Source organism: Centruroides sculpturatus, unplaced genomic scaffold, assembly GCF_000671375.1.
Source record: "Centruroides sculpturatus isolate CEXI.00-Female unplaced genomic scaffold, Cexi_2.0 scaffold742, whole genome shotgun sequence".
Lineage (NCBI taxonomy): Eukaryota > Metazoa > Arthropoda > Arachnida > Scorpiones > Buthidae > Centruroides > Centruroides sculpturatus.
The window spans coordinates 214239-229733 of NW_019385044.1; the positions used below are offsets into that span (position 1 = coordinate 214239).

The 15495-nt window shown below is 35.5% G+C and overlaps 1 protein-coding gene and 1 non-coding gene across 2 annotated transcripts; both read right to left on the reverse strand.

Annotated features, from left to right (window-relative positions):
- Positions 1-872: 872 nt before the first annotated feature.
- On the reverse strand, positions 873-2105 carry LOC111633827. The gene has a single exon (XM_023378462.1). It carries the CDS (start codon positions 2103-2105, stop codon positions 873-875), a length of 1233 nt encoding a protein of 410 aa, XP_023234230.1.
- A 9581-nt stretch (positions 2106-11686) lies between these two features.
- Trnaq-cug lies at positions 11687-11758 on the reverse strand. Its single transcript has one exon. It is a non-coding gene; the product is annotated as a tRNA-Gln (tRNA).
- Positions 11759-15495: the final 3737 nt, after the last annotated feature.

Consider the following 15495-nt stretch of genomic DNA (forward strand, 5'->3'; position numbering starts at 1 on the left):
CTAGATACACCCAACACACCTTATTGCTGAGAACATACATTTATTAAACAAAACAAACGTTTTCAACTCAATTTATGGGCCATCTTCAGTTTAACATTGTTCGACTCTAATACAAAATCGATCACGTTCAAAATTAACCAAATTAGAACATACGTTTAAATTAAACCAATAGAACATGCTTAACCACAAAAAAATAATAAATGATAAATACTAAACTAAAATATCACACAAAAAACGAAAATAAAATATGGTGATTAACCGTACATACTAAGCACCAATTCTTTCTACATTATCCCAGATATCTATTGAGTCTCTGCAGGTGTATTATTACACGTGTTTTTTCTTACTATGTATTTCCACGATGAAGGTAACACTGTCGCATCCTTGTAATTTAAACGTCTATCCGTTAAACTTGCCCTGTATATTTCACATTTTTCAGTTATGGATGAGAGCGTTGGTGAGTGCACTTTTGCAAGGATTTTGGCATCCTCCCATTTAATAACAGAACCTTCCGCTTGTGCCATTTTGGATAATGCTGTTACACACTTATTCTTTGCGACATCGTATTTGTGTTCTTTAATTCTCACACCAAGGTTTCTGTTAGTGACCCCTACGTAGTCCTTATCAATTCCCAACTGTTCATTTTTGTATGGAATTGCATACACACCTGGCTGCTCATTATCATCCATTTTTTCTTTGTCATTTCTAATCAACCTATACACTGTGGGGGCTCTTTTGTATATTATACTGGTGTTTTTGTGTTTTGCTATTTGCTTCATAATCGGGAAGAGACATTTATTATACGTAAACTTTGCGAAGTTACCACTAGTGTCTGGTTTCTTTTTAGAGCCGCTTCTAGGCTTTACGTACGTCTAAATTAAACGCTCTATAGATCTTGTTCCAAACCCTAACTCTTTTGCAACGTTTTTGATCCTACCCAGCTCTTCCATCGTGTTGATTACATTCGAGCAATACAAAAATGCTCTGACTAGCACCCTAAAGGCGGATAGCTTATAAACTGTTGGATCATTAGAAGTCACCGGTATGTACATCGGGTCATGTGTGGGCTTGATGTACACTTTAGTGCATAAAGTTCCATTCTTAAATTCAACACCAACGTCCAAGAAGTGCAACTCCTTGTTACTAACTTGCTCCAGGTTAAGTTTTAATTTATGTTGGTTAGAATTCATCAGGTTCAAGAATTGTTGTATTATTTTGTCATTCTTCCAAATAATTAGAACATCATCTACATATCTTCTGTACATGATTATGTATTCATTGTAGTTGAACAACGTCATGCTTTCCATTTTTCTAACCACTAACTCACACAGCAGGCCAGACATCGGGCTGCCCATCGGGACTCCCCTTAATTGCTTATAAACTTTACCTTGGAAACCGAAAAATGACTGAAAGCAAACCAAATCAACCATTATCTCTAGATCTTTACTGTGTTCGGATGCTTTTGGGTATAACCCACATAAAAGGTTCACCAATTCATCAAAACATGAGGCAAGATTTATTGATGGAAACATACTCTCGAAATCCATAACCGTCCTAATCTCATTGTCCATTAAAGATAGATCATGTAGGTCATTAACCAAACTAAACGTGTCTTTTGTAACAAATCTGTAGTCCTCCAACAGTTGTGTTAAATGCCTATGCATACGTTTTTCTAGAATGTAGGTCGGTCCTTTACATTTCTCTACTACTGGTCTGATCTCTCTACTGTTTTTATGTATTTTTGCAAATCCAAACAACCTAAGTACACCTGGGCAGGCGATGTGGGCACCTTTTAGGAACGGGAATAATGTTGCTATGGGCGATTTTTCCAATTTCCTTAATTTTCTGTCAATTCTTTCAACTATACCTCGGTCCACTTCTTCACATTCTGTTTTTTCTATATAATCCTCCAGGGCTTCATTGTACCTGCATTTCTTCATTAATACCAAATGCTTACTCTTATCTGCCCTAGTGACCACTATATCATTATGATCCAACCATTTCCTAGCATTGTTAATGTTCACTTCTTTATTATGCCTCCTAGAGTATTTTTCAGTTCTGAATGCTGTTTTCCATCTGAAATAGTCCTTATTCACTTCATTCATACCACAATTCCTCTTTCTACTTCCGCTACAACAGTTCTGCAGTTCCTAGTGTTGTCAGTGCATAATTAGGACCTTTTTCCAGAACTTGTTTGACACATTGCGGGAGTTGAATCTGATCCCATAATATATACGGGGTTGGCTTCAAAATGCTCGTAACTTTGGATGGCTGCTTTTTTGAAATCCACAGCAGTTTCCTCCTGTATTTCTTCCTTAAATTAATGCTTATCTGGTCCGTTAACCCAACTACTCTTAAATTGATACTCATCAATAAATGCGGGCTCGTTTTAAACATGCTATCTTCCAGTTCCACTATTTCTTTAATGGCTCTGTACTTGAAATTCTTTACTCGTTTAATTGAATTATTTAAGCAGAGAACTCGTACTCTTTCTTGTACTGCNTATCTTCCAGTTCCACTATTTCTTTAATGGCTCTGTACTTGAAATTCTTTACTCGTTTAATTGAATTATTTAAGCAGAGAACTCGTACTCTTTCTTGTACTGCTATACATTCATTAGGCAACTTGATTCTAAAAATGGACATTGGATAAATTCTTCTTACCCGACATTCCTTCAAGAATTGTAACCTGGAGTCCATCTTCACTATTCTTACTGCAAGTTTTCTATAACTCTTATATAGACAGACCGGTGACGCCATAATTAACCACTTACTCCGACTCAGCCTCTTAAGCAATATACTAGATACACCCAACACACCTTATTGCTGAGAACATACATTTATTAAACAAAACAAATGTTTTCAACCCAATTTATGGGCCATCTACAGATTAACATTGTTCGACTCTAATACAAAAGAGTTAGGGTTTGGAACAAGATCTATAGAGCGTTTAATTTTGACGTACGTAAAGCCTAGAAGCGTCTCTAAAAAGAAACCAGACACTAGTGGTAACTTCGCAAAGTTTACGTATAATAAATGTCTATTCCCGATTATGAAGCAAACAGCGAAACACAAAAACGCCAGTATAATATACAAAAGGGCCCCCACAGTGTATAGGTTGATTAGAAATGACAAAGAAAAAATGGATGATAATGAGCAGCCAGGTGTGTATGCAATTCCATACAAAAATGAACAGTTGGGAATTGATAAGGACTACGTAGGGGTCACTAACAGAAACCTTGGTGTGAGAATTAAAGAACACAAATACGATGTCGCAAAGAATAAGTGTGTAACAGCATTATCCAAAATGGCACAAGCGGAAGGTTCTGTTATTAAATGGGAGGATGCCAAAATCCTTGCAAAAGTGCACTCACCAACGCTCTCATCCATAACTGAAAAATGTGAAATATACAGGGCAAGTTTAACGGATAGACGTTTAAATTACAAGGATGCGACAGTGTTACCTTCATCGTGGAAATACATAGTAAGAAAAAACACGCGTAATAATACACCTGCAGAGACTCAATAGATATCTGGGATAATGTAGAAAGAATTGGTGCTTAGTATGTACGGTTAATCACCATATTTTATTTTCGTTTTTTGTGTGATATTTTAGTTTAGTATTTATCATTTATTATTTTTTTGTGGTTAAGCATGTTCTATTGGTTTAATTTAAACGTATGTTCTAATTTGGTTAATTTTGAACGTGATCGATTTTGTATTAGAGTCGAACAATGTTAAACTGAAGATGGCCCATAAATTGAGTTGAAAACGTTTGTTTTGTTTAATAAATGTATGTTCTCAGCAATAAGGTGTGTTGGGTGTATCTAGTATATTGCTTAAGAGGCTGAGTCGGAGTAAGTGGTTAATAGAATTTCTATTTGAGAAACTAAATTTTTAATTTCTTGCTTGTAATTTGCATATGAAGAAATGCTTTCAGTAAATTATTTATGCCTCCATGTCCTTAAATATTTCAATTTTTGTTTATATATTATCCACATACAGTACAACTTGTTAATAAATAAGACTTATTCACTGGGTGTAGTTTCGAATTAGTAAAAGGAGGAAAACTTAGTCAAAAATAAGAGAAAATATTGTTATTTTCACTCGTAAAAGTTGAAATATTTTCAGTTAATTGAACTGGTCATCATCGGTTTCCAAAGGTTGAGCCTATATTGATGAAAGTCAAGACCAGATTTCTATATCTGGTCTTGACTTTCATCCAACCCTATTCTCGAGATTCATGAAGACCGATGACAGTGGGAATTTATAGATCTATAATTTTAAAATTTATAAAATATTAAAATTAAACACAGTTATTTTCGTTTTCAGGGACTACAAGAAATATTGAGAAAAGTAATGAAGATCCTTCTTATTTCAGCTGTATGTTTTTATTTGTAAAATTTACCATTCAAAATTCTAAAAATATAATAAATGTAAATTCTATTTTATAAAGATAAAACTTTGCATTTTGTCCTTTCTTTTCGCCATTCACACCATCAGCAGTCCTTCAATAATTCACAAAACTATATCTTCTCAGCAATATTAGCTATTTATATTAATAAATAAGCACACCTGATTTGTATTTGCCGAGTTAATTTTCTTTATTCGAACGTTTTCAGCCTATTTGTATAGGCCATCTTCAGGCTTTAACGTTGTTCGTTCCAATGGAATCAATAGTTCGAAATTCATTTGAATTTGAACTTTTAAGAACTTATGTGTATAAACAAATACTTAACAATAATATCAAAAACGTGTTGCAACTTAATTAATTTAACAATAACATGAAAAACGTAAATTAAAAATAAATATATGATAAAATATAATCTAAAATCGTGTTGCAACTTAACAATGAAAAAAAAATTATATCATCTTTAACTGAGTCTGAACTACTAATTCCTAAAAACTCCAGATCATTTAATAATCCATAAATATTTTTATGATCTGGAGTTTTTAGGAATTAGTAGTTCAGACTCAGTTAAAGATGATATAATTTTTTTTTTCATTGTTAAGTTGCAACACGATTTTAGATTAGAGGAGAAGGTGATATTATGGAACCCCAATTACATTTTAGTGAATTATAAACAAGGTATCATAGCTACACTCACATTTTTTGTGCGAAAAGTACTGGTAACTAGTAAACTAAATGTTCCTAATTGGATTTTTCGCTAGTGTAATTATAAGTATGGTTTTTGAAGGCTTTTGTACAAAAAGTAGGCTTAGAGAAAATCGGGTGGTAATATGGAACCTTACTGTATATTTTCAAAAAAATGCTTTAATGTAGCCAAAAACAAATAGGAAAGGACAAAAAATGTTAAATAATTACCAAATTATTTACTCCAATGTATTTTATCGCAAAAATGCTTTTATAATAGAAAAATATGACCTCCATCAACAATATATATTCCAGCAGCTCTTTTTCGATATTCTCGGGAAGAATTGGCTTTCTACCTAGTGTCTTTTTCACAAATTGCTCTGGAGGAATGTCTGCTTGCAAATAGAAAGTTCGGAGGAGTTGAGTTCCATATTACTGTAAAAGCACCAATGGGGTCCGTATTTCACGCATCGCCATCTCGAATTAACTTATGTCTGTCGAGACCAAAATTTAAAAAACGTGAACATCACACAGATTAATATGTACCCCTAAGTCTCTGGAACGGAATACGTGCACCAGTGAACCTACAACTACACGATTTATATTTTAAAAATAATTAAAGTCACTTAGCATTCAAAACTTGCGAATTTTGAAAAAAACAAATTTGCTGATTAAATACGGACAACTGTTTAACTGAAGTAAAACGGGTTTTCCCCGTGCTATGGATGTCTGTCTAGTTCAGTTCAGCCACATTCCGCTGCAGTTCGCCTTTATTATCAGTTCTAAATGGGGTGGTTCCATAATACCCGCAGTGTTCCATAATACCACCTTCTCCTCTATATTTTAAATCAAAAATATTCTACTCTGAATACCGGTATTCTAATAAAATCGCACTTACTAAACCTTTATTATCCGGTACTTGTAAATTATTCGTAAAAACAAACGTTTTCGGCTTCAGTCGAGGCCTGCTTCAGGTTAAAATACTTGGATTCCATTTTTAGAATGAACGTTTAGTTTTCAAATATAATCGAATTCATGCGCGTGTTACGCATCGTCATCGTTTTGTTGTTCTTCGCATACGTAACGCCAAGCATAAGAAAGCGTGTTGCCGTGATTATATTTTTAATTTACGTTTTTCATGTTATTGTTAAGTTGCAACACGTTTTGATATTATTGTTAACTATTTATTTATACACATAAGTTGTTAAAAGTTCAAATTCAAATGAATTTCGAACTATTGATTCCATTGGAACGAACAACGTTAAAGCCTGAAGATGGCCTATACAAATAGGCCGAAAACGTTCGAATAAAGAAAATTAACTCCGCAAATACAAATCAGGTGTGTTTATTTATTAATATAAATTCACAAAACTTCGGAGACGACCTTTCTTTTGAGGCTACTGCCTCTGCAAAAGAATGTAAAACAGGTAAAGCGTCCTCTGGTGTTAATGCCATAATCATAATATCACATTTTAAGTAAAAAATTATTTTAAAAAAATACATGGCCGGTATTATTAACATTTTATAAATATAAGCGAGGTTGAAGCCGAAGTTTTGAATGTGAAAACGTGTACATCGGACGTTCAGCGCCGCTTTCCAGTAAGCCTAGAAGTTTGACAATGGTGTTTGGATAGTCAGTGGAATCATGCTTGACACAGGGCCGCCGTAAGCGGGCCTGCAAGGCGTGCACCGCACGCGGGCGGCACGTCCAGGGGGGCGGCAAAGAGCCTTTCTGGCAAGCTCAGCGTAGGTAGTCGTAGTTAAACAGGGGGCGGCATAATCGGTATTGCACACGGGCGTTCAAACAGCTAGCGGCGCCCCTGGCTCGACATTCCAAACACCTTTGTCAAACTTCTAGGCTTGCAGGAAAGCGGCGCTAAACGTCCGACGTACACGTTTTTGCGTTTAAAACTTCGGCCTCAACCTCGCTATAATAAATATAAATTCTATTTTATAAGGATAAAACTTTGCATTTTGTCCTTTGTTTTCGCCGTTCACACCATCAGCAGTCCTCGGCAGTTCCTTGGTCCATTCGCCTCGTCTAGTTTGTAGTTGTGTTCATTTGTTTTTCGCGCTGTCTGTCTAGCTGTTAAGTAGTTTTATTAAGTAGATAAAAGTCTTCCTACTAACAGCCACTTGGCACTAACTTCAACACTTAGCTATTCGTGGCGGCACTCAATTATTGGTGTTCGCTGCACTCGGGGTTTCTTTTAGACCCTTGGAGAAGTATGGCCTTGCAGCCTAAAAACTTCACACCAACATCAAACATAGAGGTACAGTAGCCATACGTACGTCATTCACAGGGATCCTACCTTTCTCTCAGTGGCGTAGCGTGGATGTCAGCCGCCCGGGGCGGAAAATTTGCCCCCCCCTTATTTAGGTATCTCAATTTAAAAGACTAAAATTCAGTTTCGTCACAGAATAAGTAATGAAAAATTCCGTGCTAGTGTTGCCACTTTTAAAATCGCTGACCCGGACGGCAGGTGAGGTTTGTTCCAACAGAAGTTGCTGACGCAAGCGTATGTCATTTTGCAATGCGAAGAATAATTTGCAGTGCATGCTGGGTTCTAAATTAGTTACAGTTAGCGACTAGGGAGACTTGGATAGGAGTGACCTAGCTTTATTGGATATTGAAGGTGTATATATATACGAATAAATCGTACAAGAAAGAAAAAAAAAGAACAGGTCGCGCACGACATTCCCTGACGGCGAGTCGATTCCGGACTGTCCGGATGATATTCCGTGCTCATTTCAATGGTTCGAATCGTAGGTGCACGAAAATATGAAATAAAATGGTTCAAATTCTTACAAGATATTATTATTATTTGTTGTGAAATTTTGCCGCCCCCTAAAAAGTGTCGCCCGGGGCGGGCCGTCCCCACTACGCTACGCTACTGCTTTCTGTACTGTCTATCTCCTCTTTCTTTTTCTTTCCCTCCTTTTTCCCTTACCCTCTTTTTAAACACTTCGTGTATAGCAGATGTCTTTCATGTATTAATAGAGAGGTTGAGGCAGACGTTTTAAACGTGTAAACGTGTACGTGTGACGTTCGGCGCCGCTTTCCCGTAAGCCTAAAAGTTTGACAATGGTGTTTGGATAGTCGGTGGAATCACGCTCGACATTCCAAACACCATCGTCAAACTTTTAGTCTTACGGGAAAGCGGCACCGAACGTCACACGTACACGTTTACACGTTTAAAACGTCTGCCTCAACCTCTCTAATGTTCCAGAAAAATTACTAAATACAGTTTATTCTCACTGGAAATATGGAACAAACGTCTTCCTAATTATCAGAGTAGGAATATTTTAATGTCAGAATACAATCAAATCTGTATCTATAAATGAGAATGTTTGTTTATTTGTTTGCTATATATACTGTTAGGCCGTTTCACTAATCCCTACGAAACTCGGCAGTTATGTTAACATTCTTCTAACTTGAATATTGTCATACATTAAAATATTGATTGAATTTTTATATAGCAATCAATTTCTGTTTATTGGTTTAGTTGAATTTACATGTAACGCTATCTATTGGTAAAAATTTAAAAAAATACATAATTAAAAAAGTTTATACAAAAAAGAATGTGACTTTTTCTCCTTTCTTGTCCTAGCTTTGTCGTCGTTGCTTTCAGACTTTAGCCATTAAGACTGTCACTACACTTCGGTTTTGTATATTAATTTTTGTATTGACTGAAGTTTATTTAAATAATTTTACGTAATTGTAATTAAACTTTTTTTTAACTTTAATTGTCATCATCTGAGCTTTTTTGTTGATGTGATCAAGATCAATGAAAAAGCTCAGATGATGACTTAACTTTGTAAAAAGAAAATGTCGTCGTTTAACTAAAATTAATATTAACAGTATCTTTCATTGGGCTTGTTAATTAATTATCGGATGTTTTTAATGAACATACTTTTCACAGAGATGAAAAAGAATATTATGCTTTTGTTAACTTTCTGGAATATGACACCATGTTTTGCATTAGCTTTTTGTTTCGTGTAGTAGCATTGTTTCGCTTAACACGACACTTTTTCGGAAAGCAACTACCGTGTTATACGAGGACTACCTGTAGTTATGTTGATTGATTTAAATTAAATTAAACAAAATATATCCATAGATAACGTCTGTTACATTCGTAATAATTTACTCATCGCGAATTTGATGAATTTGATATAGACGAGTAAACGAATTCTGTCCTCGATTGTATTGCCTTATTCTACAATACCAAGCCAATGTAATTTGTAACATCATTTTTTTCCATCTTTGTACAGTCATTTTCTCCTCTATAATTTATATAAATACAATTAATTTGAATATTTTCGGTTACATATTTAAAATCTTGAGTACCGTATTTATGTACGGTCAAACTTCGATGTAGTATGCTCCTAAATAGTGCCACTCTCCCACCAACGAACACTCGGATGAACGGATATTTTGAATAATTATTAAATAGAAAGAACCTGAATACCTGTAGGACAGTGTTATGACAAAATCATGTAATAATTAACTCTTGAAAATGCATAGATCTGATTCTTATATATAATTTTTATTATTTATTTTAGGCACTTGAATTTAGTTTCAGATTTTATTTCTAATTTTAAAATGACCGAAAGGTCGTGCTAAAGTTTGTTTATTTTCCTATTTTAATTTTATATTCTTAATCACTTTTATGACTTTCTAAAAGTGCTCCATACTTTTTACAATAAAGAAGAGAAAATCATCCTTATTTATAATGATTTTTTTCGTAAATAATTATTCTTCATTTCAATTGTTATTTCTTTGTTTCGTCCAAATTATATGCTTTAGTTCTTGTTTTCCTGGAAAAAATTATAAATTTTTTATTAGTAATATTTATTACCAAAATTTATGTTATAGACCCGTCATAAGTTTGTTTCTTTATAAAAAATATTTCTATAGTTTCAGGGGCTTATTCTGTATATAAAATATTGCAACATTTATGATACAGTAGAGTCCCGAAAACTCGGCACTCGATAACCCGGCAATCCAGGTAACTCGGCCACACCCTGGCAGGGCTAAAAAACCCCTAGTTAATTTTCATTATAGACAGCTTTATACCTCAAAGTATTTTTCTGAGGTCTTCTTATCAGGTAAATTACTGTACACTGTGTAGTCATTAATTTTCATTTTCATGTAATAAAGGCTCTATGCTTTCATAAAGTACAGTAATACCTCGACTTACGCTACCCCGACTTACACGAACTCGGAGTTTCGCGATTTTCAAATCTCGTCGATTCGTCTTTTGTTTGAGCGCCACGCAACTCTCGATTACTCATTCCCCCACACTATTGTTCAGCTTACATGTTCGGACGTGTCGCACGGAATCGTCACATAGCTACAATTTATTTTGTGTTATTTATTTCTGTGTTTGTTATATCTACGGAGACTTGAGAGACTCTATGTGGTGATTTCTTGTAACCGTGAACGAATCAAAAGACGAGATAAGATTAACGAGAACACTTATTAGCTTACATACATCCGACTTGGATTTTACACAAATTCCGAAATTATACCACGACTTACGCGAATTCGACTTATGCGGTTATCGCTCGGTCCCACCTATCGCGTAAGTTCGGGGTATCACTGTACGTACTTTTCCTTTGTTTAAGGGTATTTGGGCAGTTTATTCTCTATTGTATTCTCGAGCAAACAATACATACAAGTACAGTACAGTATTTTCTGAGGACACCACACGCATACTTTTTATTTTTTACATTGTTCCTAAGTTCTCAACTGAATATTTAACAACTGAAAATAAAGATGTAAATTTACACATACATCAAGCAATTTTTCACCATATCTTAAATTTATTTAATTTAAAATATATGCTCTCAATCTCAAGTTAGTAATGTACTGCCTCGCCCCCGTATATCATACTTTTCCTGTTAGCAATAGATTCGGGCCTATCCTCTATTTAACTTCTTTCAAGAAAAGAGTTTTGAATTGAAATAAAGCGACTTCTGTCTTGCATTAGAAGTTCACGTATAGTTAGAAATTCAATTGGGACCTCCTGCTCCTAATTCCAATAGTCTGGTGTCAAAATGGAAAAACGACTCGTAATTTAACGTCGACGTCATCACTCGGGGGGAAATTTCATTTCTTGCAAGAGACAAAACATGCCATAACTTATTTCGAAATTCCGTAAACTAAACAATTGCAATTGATTCATCGTTTAGTTAGTAAAACGTCGGCCTGTCATAAAACTGCTTGAACATAACGAGAAATGAATATTCACCATTGATTAGGCATCAATCATCTTATAAGTGGTTGATTGAAAATATCTACTTTAGCGTGACATAAGCGCCTGGAAGACATTTTGTAATTCTTTTGATTCGAAACAGTAATGCTAATTGGGTCAGAACTTTGCAACATGTTGAATTCCGTTTTGAAAGCATCGGAAAAGTCGAGTTAACATATGGAAACGTTGTAAAGCGTCGAACAGAAACTCTGCTTCGCCGCACGTGTGTGAAGCAGAGTTTCTGTTCTAAATTCAAAGCAAAAGAAGTTTCTGAATTCTACTGTCGCTGTCGCCTTCAATTGCATAAACGATGACAGGGGCGAAGAAGAAAAAAAAGGCCTCACCGAGATTTGAACTCGGATCGCTGGATTCAGAGTCCAGAGTGCTAACCATTACACCATGGGACCTCACACAGACCCGGCTGTCGCATATCATCTTAATGCATTGCAGATTGCCTCATCGACTATCGCGTAGAGATATCGCCGCATCTGTTGTTGCCGATAATGGAAATCTCTCCGTCTACACTTTCTCGTTAAAAAGCGTAGCTGTTTAGCGAAATAGCCACAAATCTGTCGCGAAGAGAATGACAGTTGCGGTCGGTGGACGTGGTGGAAAAGAATTTAAGAAACGTGTTTCGTTTCGTCATGTGGAAAGCAAACGGATCGTAAATTTACGATGGCTATCCGTGATCGGTGTGTAAATAATCGAATCATTAATTCGTTTCAAGCGTTTTTATCGGAAGCGGTCACGGCGCTCACACGACAGAGGCACGATACTGACACTTGCAAGTGTCAGTTGGAGAGCGTCGCGATTTCCACAACGAAGGACAGCATGCGATCGAAAATAATTAACGAATTTCAGCCGAATAGTTAAACGACGCCCATCAAATTAGTTAACGCGAAGAAAGGCGAGGATGTTCCGCCCTACGCGATATACGACACTCAAATTTCCGTTGCATGTGACGAACGAACCAAGTAATGTCCGTTGGCACGCTAATGGGCTTATAAAAAGAAATTTTCGAGAAGCGGCTCAAGCGGAGGTCTCATGGTGTAACGGTAAGCACTGTGGACTTTGAATCCAGCGATCCAAGTTCGAATTTCGCTGGGACCTTTTGTCTTTTTTTCTGTCTAGAAGTTCGTACCCTATGCAATTATGACGCCTTAGAACGTATAGAAAAGTCTGCCGCAGGATAGCATACAGTGCGTGTAGGTCCAACCGTATTGCACTCAATCAAAAATGTTCATTGTGATATTTCTTGTGTAATCGAGTTACAATAGCCAAGTACTTTTGACCGATAAATATTTAGCCTACCTGTTGTAGTCGCTGGCAGAATAGTAAAAACGTTTTATGCTTTAACGTTTTTCATGTACAAATCAAATAAGTCTTTTGAAAGAAAGGGCTGACGAATTTACAATTTAATGAAAAGTTGTTTCTGGTGATTGGACATGGCGACAAGTGAAGACATTTTAAGTCTCTATTACGTATTTTTATTAAATCAAAATAAGTGTTTAAATCGCGGTAATGTTAATCTTGGAAAGTTATTAGATTTTAATGCTGATGATGTTTCGTGATTTTAATTAAAGTTTGCGTGTTAAGCAAAAACACCAAAAACCTGTAAGTTTTGTTCGTGTGAAATATCGTAAGTTCTTGTGGACGAAATATTTAAATCACCCGCCCAGAAACGAAGAAAACGATATTATTTCTTTATAAGCCATTTATTTTCGAAATTCTTAAAGTTGCAATTAAAAAACTAACGAGCAATTATTTATTGTGATATGGTCACAATACCGGGCGGCAATCTTTAATCATATTTTTAATTTATTTAATTTAAAATATATGCTGTCCACCTCAAATTACTGTACTACTGTAGTGTCTCGCCCCGTACATCATACTTTTCCTGTCAGCGATATAGTCGTGTTGTCATCTATTTAACTCCTTTCAGGAGAAATGTTTTGAATGGAAATAAGGTGACTTCCGCCTTGCATCGAAAGTTCATATATAGTTAATCGAAAGAGGAGGCCTCGATTAACTATATATGAACTTTTCGATGCAATCAACTGCTAATCTTTTCATATCTGATCTCGACTTTCATCTACCTAACTGCGTTCTCGAGATTAAGGAAGGCCAGATAGTGGGCATTTATATATCTAGAATGGGTTCAAATTGCAGCCCAACAACAATATAGAAACAACAGTTCTAGAAGATTTTACCATCGCTCGATTTAAGTGGAATCGACTTAGTTTATGAGCGTCTTCGAGCATCCTAACTCTAACAAAATGGATTACTCCTTGTCTCTGTGGGCGTGAGTAAAAGACTACAGACAAAAAGCAGAATGGTTCGTTTCTATAGAAAGACGGACTCTGTAACCCCCGAAATCGAAATTCTGTCAAAAAATCGAAATTTTTAGCATTAAACTGAGTCGCGACGCAACAACAGAATTTCGACAATTGTCTTTTGCTTTGTTGGAATGCGATTTAGTGAATTGTTTGTTTCGATTGTTTTCTGAGTAGTTGAAGCGTTTAGATCGGGTAAGTTTAATCTCTGCATTTAGATAATTTTTAACATTGTTAAGTGGAAAATCACAATTAGAAGCGATAATTTTTCCACAACGAATATTTCGATAATAATCGTTGTGTGGTTTCTTCAAAGAGAAGAATCGAGCCTTTGACTTATTTTGGAAAAGTGCATTCAATCTTTTCATTCTTAATTTTCGTCGATCGAATCGAATTGTTAAAGCAAACTCGAATAATAAATTCTGTCGTTTCCCGTTATAATTTGTGTGTGTATATTATATTACACATGCGTACACATTACATCCCATATGACGTTATTATAATTAATCTGACCTTTAATGAATTAGAATAAATGAGTTTATTCGTCATTAATTTCTTCTAGATTATTTTCATTAGTTTTAATGACAATCAACAGAATAGCATAACTTTTATAAACCACAGAACTGTTATTATTATAATCTATTTAATACATAATAATTGAATGAATAATTTTAACGTTTTCGTTTATTATNATTAGTTTTAATGACAATCAACAGAATAGCATAACTTTTATAAACCACAGAACTGTTATTATTATAATCTATTTAATACATAATAATTGAATGAATAATTTTAACGTTTTCGTTTATTATTCCATTACAACTTTATATTCATTTGTGACTAGAATTTTTCTTATACTTAAAACGACCGTATTAAATTTTCATTTCATTTTATAATATTGTCTTAATTTAACGCTCGTTCTACAATATTTAATACTCGTTTCTTTTTCTCTTGCAGAATGGATAATTTCAAAGCGTTGAAAAAGTGGAATATCTCTGGAGGAAAGAGTCCAGAGGATAGCTCCTCGACATCAGAAACGTCTTCCTCTTCAATTCGAGTGATTCGCGCGCGTCCGAAAGAAGTGCTGGAGGGTGCGAAGGAGAAATCTGATCAACCCGACAAGAAACGGGTGATTGTCATCATTCCCGATGAGAGCACGTCGTCTGTCATCGATTACCTGGAACAGAGATATCCAGAAGTTCCGGAATGGTCGGTGCAGAGAAAGGCACGCGAGGAAGGACTGGAAGAGGAATGTAAATCGATTCTGAAAAAGAGGAAAAAGAAGCCTTGGTGGAAGAAGGTCTTCTTCTTCTGGAAGAAATAAATCAGCAAGGTCTTCTCACCGGATGTGTCTTTCCCCCGATTGTGACTTTTTTTTACCCGGATATGGACTTTTACCTGGCTATGACCTAATGACCGGACGCGACTTCATTCATCGGATGTGACTTTTAATGGCAGTTTGGCGTCTTCCCTTTCCTGTTGACGGTTCTCGGAATGATACATGTCCTTCGTCATCGCTTACGAGGGACGTGTTCTTCCACTTCAGTTAATTAAAGTCGACGGTGACAACTTAGCATCGTCTTCGGTCGTTTCAAATCTCTCAACTGACGATGAAATTCTGATCGGAAAATAATGGATTTTCGCCAGCAACGTGCGTGTCAACACTGGACACCCGAATAAAAACAAAAGGGAAATATCGCAGTTACCATATGTCTAAGCCACAATTATAATTATGTCGAACAATTAAATGTGTATATAAACTTTTACTTAATAAAACTTTTAAACTTTATATTAATTGACTACGTGTATCA

Coding starts and splice junctions, on each gene's coding strand:
- LOC111633827 (XM_023378462.1), bottom strand. CDS start 2,105: ATGAATGAAGTGAATAAGGACTATTTCAGATGGAAAACAGCATTCAGA.